Source organism: Gobio gobio (genome assembly GCF_949357685.1).
Source record: "Gobio gobio genome assembly, chromosome: 23".
Classification (NCBI taxonomy): Eukaryota; Metazoa; Chordata; class Actinopteri; order Cypriniformes; family Gobionidae; genus Gobio; species Gobio gobio.
This window is the reverse complement of record NC_137119.1, coordinates 1,270,523-1,289,042: the sequence shown is the minus strand read 5'-3', so window position 1 is coordinate 1,289,042 and position 18,520 is coordinate 1,270,523. Positions and strand designations below refer to the sequence as shown.

Genomic DNA, 18,520 nt, shown 5'->3' with positions numbered 1-18,520 from the left:
GACCAGTGGTACTTTTACTTTCACTCGAGTAATGGAGTTGTGTACTTTGTCCACCTCTGAAAATGAATGCCAGAATCAATCAGCGTTTAGCCTTAAAGCAAGAATCGGTGTGCAACTTCATAACTAGTGGCACAGGGTTCCCACTCTTTTCCATTTTACAACGATGGGAATAAAAGACAAGGATCACGTCAAATATTGCTCTTTAAAGGCTGGTTTAACACACAGCTATTGACACTGTTGCTGTATTTTCAGGGGTCACAGCCAGAGGTGGACAAACCACACAACTCCATTACTTGAGTAAAAGTAAAAGGACTATTGGTTAAATATTACTCCATTACAAGGGAAAGTTGTAAAGATAGATTTTTACTTAAGTAAAAGTACAGAAGTACTTGCTTTTAAAAGCACTTAAGTATCAAAAGTAAAAGTAAACGCATTATTTTATTATTGCTCCATCATGGTGGTTTAAGCTCCATCTGACATGCTAGCATTCCTCATTTAAATACTTGCTTAAAAGTTACAAAGCTCTTATCAAAGTCAAAATCATACTAGAAAAGAAAGGTTTCTACATTGTGTTTATTTGACAGAATTTTTCAGATATTTCAGTTAACATTATTAGCCCAACTACGCTTTTGCATGCTAACTAACATCATTGTGGAACGTTAGCTATGTGTTAGCTCTGTATCCTCAAGGCTATCGCAACTTGGCGGGTAAATCTATAAAAATCATTTGACCAATCATACTTCATACCAGTGTTAATTTTTACAGCAAATTTGGATTTAGTTTTAGTCTTTTGACTATAACATTTTAGGCATCTGAATTGTTTTAGTTTTAGTCTAGTTTTAATTGACTATAATAAGATTTGAGTAGATTCAATAGACTAAACTTCAGTTCTTGTGTTCTGGCGTCTGAGAGGCAGCTTTCTGTGCACTTTCACACTTATCCACGTCTGCTCTTCTGGATTTTATCTTCTCAGTATGACTATAGTTGTGCGTCTGGGAACTGATGCCGTCTATTTTACCATCAATTGATTAGTGTTCAAAAAATACTTGTAAATCATTGAACTTCATGTGATCCTACAAGAGTGTTTACTGATAGGCTGTCTGCAAAAAACAAACCAAATCACATTTTAAAGAAGAAAACAAATCATCCACTGACTTTCAAAGCGGCTACGACTTTCTACTTCGAGGGCTTTGATAGAAATGTAGTGGAGTAAAAAGTACGATATTTGTCTTTCAAATGTAGTGAAGTAAAGGTCATAAGTTCCAGACAAAATACTCCTCAAGGAAAGTACAGATACTCAAAAAGTGTACTTAAGTAAATGTGCTTAGTTACTGTCCACCTCACAGCTGAACGTGTGTTTACATTTGAAGACGAGTACAGTCCATAAACTCACGTTTGATTGATGGATAATTTCAGTAAGAATTATGGAAGCCAGTTTTGACTTGACTCTCCAAGTCACGGGTTAACTCACACAACATAAGAGGACGTCCTCTGGAGAACTTGAGGCAAGTTTAATTAACCGATATAATTGACCTATCGGTAAGCCCCGCCCCCCTTAGTTACTGTTGCTAACTCGGACAAACAAACGGAGTTGCTATATCTTACAGTGACAGCTGTCAGTGTGAAAACCTTATCCTGAGATGTTTTTGGACACAGATTGTAGCGAATATCCCGTCTGAATGATGACCAAACTTTACTGATGGTTTATGTCCTTTTTCACTCCAAAAAAATCATCGTAAGAGCTGAACAAACAAAGCATAAGAAGTGCGCATTAACGTCGCATTCACAAACTCTCTCTCCGTTGCATTAACATTAACACATACAGCAAATTACACTGTACAATTAAAATGATGACTTTTCGAGGGTGCAGTTAATAACTGGTAAACTTTATATCTGCAAAACATCTCCGATAAACTGCGTCAAGATAAACTCTTCCTTTCGTTATCCGGAGACTATAATACCCATCAAAATAGGAGATAATGTAGATCTTAAACATATCTAAAATTAAATTAATTTACATATAGTTTAATATGGAGAGGCACTGAAATGTGTTTTTGACCTACAGTGTCACATGACGTGAGAACAGTTCGTTATTTCGGTTTGTATGTTAGAAGGGACTTTAATCGTAACTTAACGAGAGTTTGACAAACAGAAAATCCTCTCAGGATCCCTGGAGTCAGTGTTACAGGACCTCAGGGAAGACATTTGAGCATTCCTGTAGCATAAACACCATCAAACCGACGAGAGCTTCGGATTCTCCAGAGTTTCTCTATGGCGCTGAAACCTGAAGATGTCCGAGTTCCAGTCCCAGCGCAACTGATACTCAACTGCTATTGGCTCATCTGCGTTCGAGGGGAGGGGCTTACCGATAGGTCAATTGGTCAACATGGCGTCCTGTGACCCAAACAAAAGAGAATGGCTTTTGACTTCATCACAAACGAGTGCACACCATCACAAACACATCTCCACATCATCCCCAATTGGTCCAGAAGCCGAATTTTCCAGCTGAACTCTTGTATATAGAGCACTATTAAATGATCAAGTGCACTCATTCAATCCCATAATGCACATCAATAACGAGAGTACAATCAATGTTCACTGAATGAGCTGAACGTCTAAAGCACTTTCGCTCTCACTGGTCTTCATTACTGCATTACTGGAGCAACAGTGACTGAGGTTCAGATACAGCCCATAATCAGGTCATAAAGGCTGGTTAACTCTACGCCACTTCCATTGGGTATTTTCATGACGAATAAACTTAAAATACTATATAAAGATACGACACGCCAACGAGACACGACTGTCAATAAAACTCACAGCCAATCAGAAGAGTGTGTGGGCAGAGTCTCTCTGCAAACGCACTCGCAACCAAATCAATCAAAACTCACAGCCAATCAGAAGAGTGTGTGGGCGGAGTCTCTCTGCAAACGCACTCGCAACCAAATCAATCAAAACTCACAGCCAATCAGAAGAGTGTGTGGGCGGAGTCTCTCTGCAAACGCACTCGCAACCAAATCAATCAAAACTAACAGCCAATCAAAAGAGTGTGTGGGCGGAGTCTCTCTGCAAGCGCACTGCACTCGCAACCAAATCAATCAAAACTCACAGCCAATCAGAAGAGTGTGTGGGCGGAGTCTCTCTGCAAGCGCACTGCACTCGCAACCAAATCAATCAAAACTGAGGTGAATCATCCATCGTCAGCACAGCTATAACTGATATTCAAACTCATATTAGATGATTTGAACATTAAATAAAGCTCAGAGGTTATCATTTGTCATAGTTTGTGTGTTGTTGTTCCGGCCGCGACGTCACAGAAATAGAAACGCATCAGGACACAAACTCTGACATGGAGAAGACATCTTTAATCACGTGCTGTAGCGTGTTGGGTTAGAACACGGGTTAAATGGTGACAGGTTTAGAGGCAGTAAAAGAGGGCGGGACATGGCTGGATCTGATTGGACAGAAGCCTGTAGTGCAGGATGAGTCATCAGTATGTTTGCGGTTTTCCTAGAAGAGAAACTCTGGCGTTTTAAAAGGCTTTGACAGCTAAAGGTGAATTTCCTCAATGCTTGGGACTAGACAAACACTTTAAAGTGCATGTTAGAGTCAAAGCAGAGCTAGCATGGCCATGTCTGCCACTCTCCAAGGAATCCGGAGAGCTTGGAATGAGGAAAAGAGTGGGAAAGCACGGCTCTTCATCAAAGAAAGCTCTGCTCAGCTCACCTTCCGTGTGCAGTGGAATTAATTACACCCCGTTTCCTGGCAACCACAATCCCCGCGCCCGCTGGCTCATACATCACACACGCACACGCTACACGCTACACGCTAACACGAGCTTCCCTTCCCCCTGTTCGCGGAGTCGAGGAGCGCAGCCTTTTCTTGCAACACAAGGGATCCTGAAGTCATTTCCATAGGTCAGCGCTCTGACCCCTGACCCCGTCCGCCCATTACTGCCAGCTTTTGTCCTTGACAGATGTGGGTCTGGGTGTGAGCTCGCCCCCCCCACAGGGCCTTATGCTATATGTGGCTTTGTCTGCACAATGATAAGACATCAGACTGTGGGCTGACAGCTCGCCCATACACACTCATCCACATCTGAATGACAAAAACAGCACTTTAGAGCGGTTCACACGCAATCTGAGACCTGCTGGATTTGACTATAACGTGTTAAACTGAGCTGAAAGTGGCACATTATTAGCAGAAAGCATTAGTAAATATATTTAAAGGGTTAGTTCACCCAAAAATGTAAATTGTGTCATGAATGACTGAGCCTCATGTGGTTGGACACCCGTCAGACCTCCGTTCATCTTCAGACACAAATGAAGATATTTTAGTGTAAAGCTGATGCTCTGAAAGGCCTCCATTGGCTCAACTTTACACTCTCAAGACCCTTAAAAGACACTAAAGACTAAAGTTACAAAGTCCATCTCACTACAGCGGCTCTACAATAACTTTATGAAGACGAGAATAGTTTTTGTGCGCAAAAAAAACCCTAAATAACGACTTATATAGTGATGACGATTTCAAAACACTGCATCATGAAGCTTCGAAGTGTTATTTTTTAATTTAACTTGCACCATTGGCCTTCAGTCCTGTACTATAAAAAAGTATAAATGTAAACAAGCCCTTGACAAAATTTAAAACTAAAATAGTAAAAATGTAAAAAGGTACAAATTTGTAAACCAACATAAAAAAGAGAATAACAGCAAATACGTTCGATACGATACCAGACTAAAATACCTACATTTAGATACTGAATCCATACCACGGCAAAAAACTGTAAAAGTAATTGAATAATATGACGGAACTTACTATTCATTGTTTTATCATTAAAAACTCTCTTGTCCGGCGTTCCTGCCCTGCTTCACACAGAATATGAGCTCCGGCCCTTTAAGAGCCGCACGGACCAAACTCATTGTAACGCCCGATTTCTCACTCAACTCTGTGTACGTTCACTAAAGACACATCGAGTAAGTTTTTAACTGAATACTCGCCAGGACGTGTACAGATTTTTTACCATTCAAACCCAATAATCCGCGAGGAACTACATTACCCATAATTCTGCAGAGAAATCTCCCCCAATCAGAGCACATCGTGCCAACAGAACATAACTCCGCCCACTCCTCAGTTCAGTGGAAAATAAATCTAATATTTCTTGCATTAGGAAAAAGTACGAACAGTGTTTCCCACAGATTGGAAACCAATTTGTGGTGGGCGGGGCCATGGGATGGGTGGGGCCAAGGGATGGGCGGGGGCTGGGTTGTGATTGGAACAAATATCAATTTCGATCTTGATTCAGTATCAATTCGTATCTATATATCCTACTGTACATGTAAGGAAAAATAAGTTTGCATTTTTAGCACTATTTTAAACTTTTCTTGGATTAAATTATATTTGCTTGCAATCATTAATATTAACTTGTGTTTGCTTATATAAGAATATTTAAAAATATTAGGATGCAAGTTATTAACTTTTTAAAAGTTCACATTTAAAGAAATCTAGTGTTTGATCATGTCTAAATGTTTATTCAAATGCAAAACCTAAAAATAAGTAAGCAGTTATGATCTGCAATACTTTGAGCAACCAGATTAGATACATGTATATTTATTAAAGAGCCATACAAGCACCTTTAGTAGGTAAACCATGGCTTTACAAATGAAAATTATTATTTTTCCAGCCAGTAAGTTACTCAAATTTGCCTCTTTGCATTGGAATTCTCTATTTTAACCTTGATTACTACACTAATTGTAATATAATACAAATATTATGATCCTTAATGGACCATAAATATTGCACAAATAGTAGGCCTATTTAGTACCAAAAGATAGCCTATTTATTGAATATTTTGAGGATATTATTAAACTAAAATTTAGAACATTTATTTAATTGAAAATTAAGCAATATGTGGCGGCCGGTGTTGATTCTGTGTGGGAAACACTGACGAGTCAAATATGAAGCCATGTTTATGAGGATCACAGGCTATTTTTGGAGCAAAACCGCATCTGTTCCCATTCCTTTCCAGTTTATTAAAATCAATACATGTTTTCTGAGAGTTTCAGGATACAGCTGAACACAGTGTTTGCTCCCAGAGCGCACATTTCACTCAAGAGAGATGGATCTCAAATCCCGTTCATGAATGTGTTGTCAGGTTTATTTAAAAGAGGCATCTGGTGAAGAAACAGCGAGTCTGTGATCAGCTGACAGACACAGAACTTTATTCTGATTCTGCTGTGGATGGGAGCACTGGGCGAGAGGAGCGGGTGCTGGTTCCATCACAGCGTCTGAGGACGGGATGAAGGCTCCGGGTTTTCTAGGACACAACACTGCACAAGCGGCCTCCTCATGTCCACGGCGTTCTGAAGCTGACGGGATAATGAGCCTTCAGAGAGAGAGCAGGAGAGTGTGTTCAACACTTAAACACAACTTCTCTGGCAGCCCGAGGCTCTGCTAATGGTGTGTCAGAGCACATGACGGACCGCTCTTTATAAACACAGAACCACACAGGGATCAGAATCCACCCAGCTAGCTCAACCATAATGTAAATCGTGTATTAAAAAACGTTTTTTTAAAGACCCCCCCCCCCAGGGGGCGGGGCTATCCTGGTCTGTCTCGTTTCCTCCATTTTGTTAGCAACGCCCAACTAAAGAACGATATCTCATCATTTTTTCTCATTTCAGAAGCCATTTCACTCAGGTATACGTCACAATAGTAGGAAAAGAGCAATCGCAACTTCCGTTTCATGCCAATTTTAGGACCTTATATAATGTAAACGAATGAGTTATAAAAACACCCCCCCCCCCTCACAGTCGTCATGAAGGGCAACATTAGACGTACAGACCAAAAGCACAGGTAAACATGTGTTCTTCTGCTGTAAAGTTGGCCATTTTAACATGAGGGAGATACAGATCTGTCTCTAGTGGCCAGTCCAGGAACTGCAGTTTAAGTCACTTCTGTCTGACCGGTTCTGATGACTTCAGGTGCATATCTAATGAGCAATCGTGTATGAATATGAATAACTGAATAACTGCAAAATGAGAAGCCTTTCAGTTGAATAATGACTTTAACGCCATGGAATAAGTTCAGAGGAAATGAAGCAAATTTTTCTTGCATTATGAGTCATATGGACCACATAACAAACCACCTACACCACGGCTCATATCTCTGCGGTCAGACTGGTTTCACATTTCAGGCTAAAGCGCGTCTCATGTCTGAACTCAAAGCATGTCTGAGTATGTCAGTGCCATTGTTTGGTCTCAAGATTCACACCAGTGATGTTTTATTCTAAGGCATGTTTGTCAAAGATACTTATACGTCCTAATCCTGATTTAATCTAAGCTCAGTCTGTGAAACCAGGCCGTCGTGTTGTTATATTTCTCACCAAGGCATATAAAAACATGCGATGTAAAGTAGCTGATCTGGAAGTAAATGTACATTTCTGTGCAAGCTTAAACTGTTGTGTATGCATCACTTCACAAACACACCATGTTGATCTGTTGACAGTGCAGTTGCAGAAACGCTTGATTTATGTCCTTTGACAGCCTCCATTAATCATGCCACTGTCTCCCATTGCATCCAAACCACAAATCCCACAGTCTGAGCGGCTGAATAATAATGTGCTGTAAAATGATAGGGCAGCGCTGGAGCTGGGATGGGGAAGCGGAGAGGGCTGGGATGGGGAAGCGGAGAGGGCTGGGATGGGGAAGAGAGGGCTGGGATGGGGAAGGGGAGAGGGCTGGGATGGGGAAGAGAGGGCTGGGATGGGGAAGTGGAGAGGGCTGGGATGGGGAAGGGGAGAGGGCTGGGATGGGGAAGGGGAGAGGGCTGGGATGGGGAAGGGGAGAGGGCTGGGATGGGGAAGGGGAGAGGGCTGGGATGGGGAAGGGGAGAGGGCTGGGATGGGGAAGTGGAGAGGGCTGGGATGGGGAAGGGGAGAGGGCTGGGATGGGGAAGCGGAGAGGGCTGGGATGGGGAAGGGGAGAGGGCTGGGATGGGGAAGGGGAGAGGGCTGGGATGGGGAAGGGGAGAGGGCTGGGATGGGGAAGCGGAGAGGGCTGGGATGGGGAAGCGGAGAGGGCTGGGATGGGGAAGAGAGGGCTGGGATGGGGAAGGGGAGAGGGCTGGGATGGGGAAGAGAGGGCTGGGATGGGGAAGGGGAGAGGGCTGGGATGGGGAAGAGAGGGCTGGGATGGGGAAGGGGAGAGGGCTGGGATGGGGAAGGGGAGAGGGCTGGGATGGGGAAGAGAGGGCTGGGATGGGGAAGGGGAGAGGGCTGGGATGGGGAAGAGAGGGCTGGGATGGGGAAGTGGAGAGGGCTGGGATGGGGAAGGGGAGAGGGCTGGGATGGGGAAGGGGAGAGGGCTGGGATGGGGAAGGGGAGAGGGCTGGGATGGGGAAGGGGAGAGGGCTGGGATGGGGAAGTGGAGAGGGCTGGGATGGGGAAGGGGAGAGGGCTGGGATGGGGAAGCGGAGAGGGCTGGGATGGGGAAGGGGAGAGGGCTGGGATGGGGAAGGGGAGAGGGCTGGGATGGAGAAGGGGAGAGGGCTGGGATGGGGAAGGGGAGAGGGCTGGGATGGGGAAGGGGAGAGGGCTGGGATGGGGAAGTGGAGAGGGCTGGGATGGGGAAGGGGAGAGGGCTGGGATGGGGAAGGGGAGAGGGCTGGGATGGGGAAGTGGAGAGGGCTGGGATGGGGAAGGGGAGAGGGCTGGGATGGGGAAGCGGAGAGGGCTGGGATGGGGAAGGGGAGAGGGCTGGGATGGGGAAGGGGAGAGGGCTGGGATGGGGAAGGGGAGAGGGCTGGGATGGGGAAGTGGAGAGGGCTGGGATGGGGAAGGGGAGAGGGCTGGGATGGGGAAGCGGAGAGGGCTGGGATGGGGAAGAGAGGGCTGGGATGGGGAAGGGGAGAGGGCTGGGATGGGGAAGGGGAGAGGGCTGGGATGGGGAAGGGGAGAGGGCTGGGATGGGGAAGGGGAGAGGGCTGGGAAGTGGAGAGGGCTGGGATGGGGAAGTGGAGAGGGCTGGGATGGGGAAGTGGAGAGGGCTGGGATGGGGAAGGGGAGAGGGCTGGGATGGGGAAGAGAGGGCTGGGATGGGGAAGTGGAGAGGGCTGGGATGGGGAAGGGGAGAGGGCTGGGATGGGGAAGGGGAGAGGGCTGGGATGGGGAAGAGAGGGCTGGGATGGGGAAGTGGAGAGGGCTGGGATGGGGAAGGGGAGAGGGCTGGGATGGGGAAGAGAGGGCTGGGATGGGGAAGTGGAGAGGGCTGGGATGGGGAAGGGGAGAGGGCTGGGATGGGGAAGGGGAGAGGGCCGGGATGGGGAAGGGGAGAGGGCTGGGATGGGGAAGTGGAGAGGGCTGGGATGGGGAAGTGGAGAGGGCTGGGATGGGGAAGGGGAGAGGGCCGGGATGGGGAAGGGGAGAGGGCTGGGATGGGGAAGAGAGGGCTGGGATGGGGAAGCGGAGAGGGCTGGGATGGGGAAGGGGAGAGGGCTGGGATGGGGAAGCGGAGAGCGCTGGGATGGGGAAGCGGAGAGGGCTGGGATGGGGAAGCGGAGAGGGCTGGGATGGGGAAGGGGAGAGGGCTGGGACGGGGAAGCGGAGAGGGCTGGGACGGGGAAGCGGAGAGGGCTGGGACGGGGAAGCGGAGAGGGCTGGGATGGGGAAGGGGAGAGGGCTGGGATGGGGAAGGGGAGAGGGCTGGGATGGGGAAGGGGAGAGGGCTGGGATGGGGAAGGGGAGAGGGCTGGGATGGGGAAGCAGAGAGGGCTGGGATGGGGAAGCGGAGAGGACCGGGATGGGGAAGCGGAGAGGGCTGAGATGGGGAGGCGGGGAGAGGGCTGGGATGGGGAAGGGGAGAGGGCTGGGATGGGGAAGCGGAGAGGGCTGGGATGGGGAAGCGGAGAGGGCTGGGATGGGGAAGCGGAGAGGGCTGGGATGGGGAGGCGGGGAGAGGGCTGGGATGGGGAAGTGGAGAGGGCTGGGATGGGGAAGCGGAGAGGGCTGGGATGGGGAGGCGGGGAGAGGGCTGGGATGGGGAGGCGGGGAGAGGGCTGGGATGGGGAAGCGGAGAGGGCTGGGATGGGGAAGTGGAGAGGGCTGGGATGGGGAAGCGGAGAGGGCTGGGATGGGGAAGCGGAGAGGGCTGGGATGGGGAAGGGGAGAGGGCTGGGATGGGGAAGGGGAGAGGGCTGGGACGGGGAAGCGGAGAGGGCTGGGATGGGGAAGGGGAGAGGGCTGGGATGGGGAAGGGGAGAGGGCTGGGATGGGGAAGGGGAGAGGGCTGGGATGGGGAAGGGGAGAGGGCTGGGATGGGGAAGGGGAGAGGGCCGGGATGGGGAAGGGGAGAGGGCTGGGATGGGGAAGCGGAGAGGGCTGGGATGGGGAAGCGGAGAGGGCTGGGATGGGGAAGGGGAGAAGGCTGGGATGGGGAAGGGGAGAGGGCCGGGATGGGGAAGGGGAGAGGGCTGGGATGGGGAAGCGGAGAGGGCTGGGATGGGGAGGCGGGGAGACGGCTGGGATGGGGAAGGGGAGAGGGCTGGGATGGGGAAGGGGAGAGGGCTGGGATGGGGAAGGGGAGAGGGCCGGGATGGGGAAGGGGAGAGGGCTGGGATGGGGAAGCGGAGAGGGCTGGGATGGGGAGGCGGGGAGAGGGCTGGGATGGGGAAGTGGAGAGGGCTGGGATGGGGAAGCGGAGAGGGCTGGGATGGGGAAGCGGAGAGGGCTGGGATGGGGAGGCGGGGAGAGGGCTGGGATGGGGAAGTGGAGAGGGCTGGGATGGGGAAGCGGAGAGGGCTGGGATGGGGAAGTGGAGAGGGCTGGGATGGGGAAGCGGAGAGGGCTGGGATGGGGAAGCGGAGAGGGCTGGGATGGGGAGGCGGGGAGAGGGCTGGGATGGGGAAGCGGAGAGGGCCGGGATGGGGAAGCGGAGAGGGCTGGGATGGGGAGGCGGGGAGAGGGCTGGGATGGGGAAGGGGAGAGGGCTGGGATGGGGAAGCGGAGAGGGCTGGGATGGGGAAGCGGAGAGGGCTGGGATGGGGAAGGGGAGAGGGCTGGGATGGGGAAGTGGAGAGGGCTGGGATGGGGAAGAGAGGGCTGGGATGGGGAAGGGGAGAGGGCTGGGATGGGGAAGCGGAGAGGGCTGGGATGGGGAAGGGGAGAGGGCTGGGATGGGGAAGCGGAGAGGGCTGGGATGGGGAAGCGGAGAGGGCTGGGATGAGGAGGCGGGGAGAGGGCTGGGATGGGGAAGGGGAGAGGGCTGGGATGGGGAAGCGGAGAGGGCTGGGATGGGGAAGCGGAGAGGGCTGGGATGGGGAAGGGGAGAGGGCTGGGATGGGGAAGTGGAGAGGGCTGGGATGGGGAAGCGGAGAGGGCCGGGATGGGGAAGCGGAGAGGGCTGGGATGGGGAGGCGGGGAGAGGGCTGGGATGGGGAAGGGGAGAGGGCTGGGATGGGGAAGCGGAGAGGGCTGGGATGGGGAGGCGGGGAGAGGGCTGGGATGGGGAAGGGGAGAGGGCTGGGATGGGGAAGCGGAGAGGGCTGGGATGGGGAAGCGGAGAGGGCTGGGATGGGGAAGGGGAGAGGGCTGGGATGGGGAAGTGGAGAGGGCTGGGATGGGGAAGGGGAGAGGGCTGGGATGGGGAAGGGGAGAGGGCTGGGATGGGGAAGGGGAGAGGGCTGGGATGGGGAAGCGGAGAGGGCTGGGATGGGGAAGGGGAGAGGGCTGGGATGGGGAAGCGGAGAGGGCTGGGATGGGGAAGGGGAGAGGGCTGGGATGGGGAAGTGGAGAGGGCTGGGATGGGGAAGGGGAGAGGGCTGGGATGGGGAAGGGGAGAGGGCTGGGATGGGGAAGGGGAGAGGGCTGGGATGGGGAAGCGGAGAGGGCTGGGATGGGGAAGGGGAGAGGGCTGGGATGGGGAAGCGGAGAGGGCTGGGATGGGGAAGGGGAGAGGGCTGGGATGGGGAAGCGGAGAGGGCTGGGATGGGGAAGCGGAGAGGGCTGGGATGGGGAAGCGGAGAGGGCTGGGATGGGGAAGCGGAGAGGGCTGGGATGGGGAAGCGGAGAGGGCTGGGATGGGGAAGCGGAGAGGGCTGGGATGGGGAAGGGGAGAGGGCTGGGATGGGGAAGCGGAGAGGGCTGGGATGGGGAAGCGGAGAGGGCTGGGATGGGGAAGGGGAGAGGGCTGGGATGGGGAAGCGGAGAGGGCTGGGATGGGGAAGCGGAGAGGGCTGGGATGGGGAAGGGGAGAGGGCTGGGATGGGGAAGCGGAGAGGGCTGGGATGGGGAAGCGGAGAGGGCTGGGATGGGGAAGCGGAGAGGGCTGGGATGGGGAAGCGGAGAGGGCTGGGATGGGGAAGGGGAGAGGGCTGGGATGAAAATGAAAATGCTTTCACACTAGAAACGAACCAAACCTTTGTTCAGTTTGATCCGGACTGAGACTTCCTCTTTTCGTCTGACCAAATGTCGTCTGTTTGGTTCGGCCCGTGGTCAGGGGAGGTTTCACACCGGCCATTTAGATTCGGGCCAAACTGAAAAGTCAGAAAATCCGGACCAAACAAGGTAGGTGTGAAAGCGCCTTTAGTCTTCAGAAGGCGTTCAGTTTATTGCCATAACTCAACTATTAAACAGTTTTAATATGAGCTCTTAATCAGACATTATGACTATGGAAGCTCGTTTACGCCACAGAACAGAAAAGAAAATTTACTATTCTGACTTTCTCGCAATTGTGAGTTTATATAATCGTGATATAAACTCACAGATTGTCCCAATTCTGAAAAGTCGTCTTAGACTTTATAACTTGCAATTGCAGTTTATATCTCACAATTCTGAGAAAAGAAGTTGCAGGATATAAACTCGCAATTGCGCAAAAAAGTGAATTGTACAGTTGTGTAGATGAAGGTGACTTGACAAGACTAAACATCCTCATTGAAACACACTCTCACGGGTCTAAACTCGTTCCTGAACGTCACACTTTCTGCAAAGAGCGGTGGTTGTTTGGGCCAGCGATAAACTCTTTATACGCCGATTTACTGGAAAAATTATTATCCAGGACATTTTCTCAAATTTTCCAGGATATGTGGGAACCTTTGGGGGGGGGGCAGAACAGTGAAGGAAATTCGTGAGTCTAATTCTAACTATTTGCTAATAATATTTGCATTAAAATATTTGTAGTTTTATTTGTTTACCATGAAACGTTTGTCGTCTCTTCACACTCATGAACGCGTATAATTCACAAACGACTGTGAGGAGGGGGGGTGTTTTTATAACTATTATTACTATTATATTATTATATAAAGCCTTAAAGTCCTGCATAATTAAGGACGTGGCCACTTTGAGTGACAGGTGGATTGCCGTTTGTCTGCTGTCTGTTAGTCCTCAGCTCCGCCCACGTCCCGCTTCTTTGCTCATTTCCTGTTATCCGGGAGTATGAACCAATTCCATGGAAACAAACAAACAGACGCCACTCAAAACCAAACGATCCCGCATTACTGTGACTCAAACTCTATAACTTCAGCCGTCTCTGTTTATTTCCCCTCGGCCGGCTGGGCCAAACGCATCACTACCTCTCAATTCAATCACAGCTGGCACTAATGCAACTTCTCAAATTAGTTTTGGTTCTTTAAGCCGGGACAACAGGCTGTGTGGGGTCACCGGAATACTTCAGATTCCTGTCCCAAAGGCAGGGTCATTGTGGTGAGTGTGTATCAAACGCTCTTCAGAGGGGTTTAAATCAAACACAGTGCATCGGCCGGCCTCCATTACACACCGGTCATGCCTCTGACCGCCACAGCATCCATTACACAGGCTCTGGAATATACAGTTCAATACAAGTTAAGCTCAATCGGGTGTTTACATGAGTTCTGGCTCGCAAACCAGAAATCTGAGTCACAGTGAAGCACTTACAAATACTCTAGTAAAGCCACAAGATAAAGTATACAAAACTGTAGCATGATATGGGGGAAATAATAACTTTACCTTTTCCTCAATGCCCAAAACAGAGCAGACAAATGACCAGAAATTAATGTGTTTATAGCGTTATAAGACTCACAGTTCTGTGTCTGTAAATGCCTCTCCACAGTAAAGGCCTGATCACACGCATAACGGAAACTATATGAAGTAATAATAGCACACACCACAACAACAAACGAGGAATTATATCGTTGGAATTCATAATACATGGCTTTTTTTTTTTCTAAGTGAGGAACAAGTTAAAAATATTTTTGTGGACCAAATGAAATCAGTTTTATCTGTTATAAAAAAAAAATTTCGTTTACATTTTTTGGACCCCATTTTACATTTTTAGTAATCAAAAAGCATGTCTTATTAATTATAAAATCACTAAACATACGATTTAACACCAATTTAGCAAAAGTTTAACCAAAAATGACACGTTTAGGGCCCTATGAAATATGTTTTATCTCTCAAATTTTTACATTTCTTGGATTCCATTTCAATGGTTTAATTACATTTTAATAATCAAAAAGCACGTCTAATTAAATGAACTCATAAAAACAACTATTTGAATACTTTTTATGATTTTTTTTTCACAAATACTGTGTTGTGTATTTTCTGGTAATCAAATGAAGACATAAAACATTCATTTATTTTATCTTTTAATCATGAAATTAAACAGTGTTTTTTGTCAAACAGCGAGCCGCATTTCCGTTCAAATTAAAACACGGAAGAAAAATTGTACGAGTAATATATTTCTGTCAAGTTAAAATTCAAACTTTTATATCGACAGGTTTCCGTGAAGATCTTTGAGTTTATGACGGGAAAGAAACGGTGAAGTGACTCTCAGAGCGGCTCTGGAGATGAAGTTCATAGTGGGGCGGAAGAGGCAGTGTGTGTGTGTGTGTGTGTGTGTGTGTGTGTGTGTGTGTGTGTGTGTGTGTGTGTGTGTGTGTGTGTGTGTGTGTGTGTGTGTGTGTGTGTGTGTGTGTGTGTCATTCGTTCACACAGAACATGCACGACTCATATTTAAATAGTCTTCTTGCGGTTTAATATTCCCGGACTCTAGTCTACATCACGATTTGATTTAAGTGTACTGACCTGCTTTTCATTTATTCATCAAGTGTCAAACACCACATTCAGTAAATTCTGTTTTAAGTCTCGATTCTGCGATTCCGTCCATGTTTTCTGGCTATATTCACAATTACGCCACAAATGCTGATTGAGCTTGATTCCTCAGTTTATACACTATACACACTGACTGTGGTTGTGAACGGCGTTTCATGTTGACTTTATGCATCACTGCTCTCCTGACATTCAGAACATGATTTCCAGAAGGACGTTTGTGATTCATATAGTGCCGATAAAGCAGCCGTCCCTGATTTAGTGAAGGTGACACGAATGCAAGTCACCTGGCAATAAATGCATATGACAATAACGGCTCCCTGCCCGCCAGACAATAATACGAATACGAATTATTTAAAGTGACATGCTCAAGCCTGCAGTCGATTCCATCACAGAACTGCATGTGACAAACCAGATTAAGAAACGAGAAGTGGCCGTTTCTGAGCACATTTACGCCATTTGTGTCAATTTCAACTTTGTCATTATTATGACCTCATCTCATAAATACAATTTCGACTTTTTGTCCAGTATTATTGCGTTGTTTTCATTTTGTTGTGGAAATGGGCTTCAATACATGTTGTACATTTTAAAATAATGTACAAGTATTGAAGCAACCCTCAACTCTCACACAACGTGATGCAACCCTTGCACACTAATACCATACACAAAGAAAAAAGAAAAATACAATTGTACTTTTTTCTTGGTGTGACCCATAAATACTGACTAATATGAGACAATCTACAATCTTCACTCCACACACACACATCTGACATCATCCTCTGTTTACACTCCATACACACACATCTGACATCATCCTCTGTTTACATTACTATTATTATAATAATTACTGCGATTGATCGATTTCTCCCTCACTTAACGGCTAATTAAACAGTAGCACATAAACCAAAAGTATTTTTAAACATTAACGTATATCAGAAACATAAATGGAGACAGCAATCGCTTTGTTTTGTTATTTGTGTTTCGCTTTTCCAACTAGTGAAAACAAGTTAGCCAAACAGCTAACAGCTAACTCAAAAGTCAAACGAGGTGACGGAACATTTTAAACGTTTTTAAATATGCCAGACGTGTAAGAAAATGTATTAAAAGTTACATTCTGAGACGAATGACGACTATTTCTAACTTTAAAAGCGCTAGCAGTATTTAAAGCCCAGTTTTAAACAGTTAGCCCGATCCCGCTAGCGTAAAAATACGTAAAACCCCTTATATCGGGCATTTTAAGTGTTATCAATGTATTTAAGTGTTAAACAATCTTTCGTTGGGTATACAGTAAATAAACAGGGAGTTGACCGTCAGAGTATTATAAAACAAAAAAGAAGTTTCGACAAGCGCGAAACAAACTGATAATTATGCCATCCTACATCACACTTTACCTACATTATGTGTTTCTAAAATGCTCTGGGTCTGGATAAGACTGAGAATAGCAAAATACAACGCCTCGAGGCAGATGAGACGTGTGTGTGTGTGTGTGTGTGTGTGTGTGTGTGTGTGTGTATGAACATAAAGACTGATAACTATAAACACAATCAGCCTGTAACGTTAACTAGGAACGAAAACATCGATCTCCTTCATCACAGGTGATCATCTGAACACACATGAGCAAATATTCCGCTTATAAACGCCATCAGGTGTGATTTATGACGGACTTTGCTGTGCTTTTCTTCTACTGACAGCATCTCTCTCTCTCTCTCTCTCTCTCTCTCTCTCTCTCTCTCTCTCTCTCTCTCTCTCTTTCTCTCTCTCTCTGCGCCATCTTTGCAGGAGCGCTTTCTCTTTGGGGCTGCAGTTGCTTGCAAACAAAGAGCAGCCCTGCGCTGGCCCCAGGGCCACAACACACGCACGCGCACGGGGGCGCGCATTGGGCTTACCTTCTGTGTGCTGGATCCGGGCTCCAAAGAACAGGGCTAAAAACACGAGACGACACGGTATTGCATCCATCATTATCATCCTCATCCTCCTCATCCTCATCCTCCTCTTCTTCTGCTAGACTCGAGTCGTTCGGGCAGACTGAGCTGCCGGAGGAATGAAAGGATAGGGAGAAAAAAGGGGTAGAGAAACACGTCTGATCATTGGCTGGGACGGACCGACACCGATCCCGCCCAGCCGGAGTGAGTGAGAGAACCTCTCTCTCTCTCTCTCTCTCTCTCTCTCTCTCTCTCTCTCTCTCTCTCTCTCTCTCTCCGTCTGGAGCTCAGCTGGACGCGCTGATTGCATAAGAACACATTCCACGGCTCTTTCTGTCTGCGTGTTATTGTAAATCCAATTTTCCTGATTTAAAGGCACCATATGTAAGATTTTAGGATTAAAAACAAAAACAAATCCTCTAGATCAGTGTTATATATTGTGTTGACTTGTGTGCATCACTCCAAATGTTTCCAAGAATGTTTAAATCAGTGATTTTCCCCAGGACCGTGTGTGTGTGTGTGTGTGTGTGTGTGTGTGTGTGTGTGTGTGTGTGTGTGTGTGTGTGTGTGTCGCCCATCAGTGACATCATCCCCGTGTGTGGTAACCATGGCAACACTAGCGCCGCTTTAATATCCAATGTGTTTTATTAGACAGTAGCCATGCGCACTTTTTGTCATTCCGGTTGAAAGATTCGCTGGATTCTGTTTGAGACGTTATCTAAACCGATCTGGTGTTCATGTGCTGACTTTAGTAAACATTTAGTAAAACATTTGTAACATTGCCAATTATAATAACTGCGACATTCGTGGATCAATAGTTCTGTGTTGGTAATCTTTATATTTATTATTTGTCTGTGTGCGGAGATGCATTAGTGTAACCTGTAACAGTGGCTAATGTTACTTAACCAATTTGAAGCAGATGTTGAACTTCTATATTTATATAACTTACGAGAAACTGTCGACACATCCTCTCCAGCAGCTTGAATGTTCCCCGTTGCCATGGCAACTCTCGACGGCCACCAGGATAAATACAGTTTTATAAAAGCTATTTATTATTTGTTGTAAAGTGTAAGAATCACCTCAGAAAGATAAATTCTTCTGTCAGGCGCAGTTGAAGCCTCGGACAAACGCTGTCAAGATGAGATGTGCAGGCTATGTCATTATTCCAACATTATGTTCATAACTTGTTTTACGAAATAAAAAGTTTAATACAGAAAAATGAGCTTTCCTCTCTTGTCAACATTAGGCTGGTGTGAGCGCGGCACACACTCTTCAGTGGTGGAGGCATGGGCTGTATATCACATCACAGAAGGACATACACTCACAATAATCGTCTAAATTAGGTAAATTAGTCTTATTGTGTAAATCTGCGGAAGAAGCGTAAGCGCTCGCGGCAGAATAAAAGCTCCGCCCACTCAAGAGTCAAGACACGCCTCTGAGTCGAGTAATTACACACTGTGCCTTTAACCTGGAGGTATAATTCAATCCATTAATTCATCAATACAATAATTACACATCATCAGAGCTT

General features: G+C 47.6%; 1 protein-coding gene across 1 annotated transcript in view; it reads right to left on the bottom strand.

Moving 5' to 3' along the window:
* Window positions 1-17,198, bottom strand: part of tgfbr1b (transforming growth factor, beta receptor 1 b) — an 85,634-nt gene extending 68,436 nt beyond the window's left edge. The window contains exon 1 of the mRNA XM_079805951.1: window positions 16,957-17,198. Coding sequence (XP_079662077.1) covers window positions 16,957-17,056 — 100 coding nt within the window. The 5' untranslated portion in view covers window positions 17,057-17,198. The remainder of the gene's footprint in view (window positions 1-16,956) is intronic.
* Between the last annotated feature and the right edge of the window lie 1,322 nt (window positions 17,199-18,520).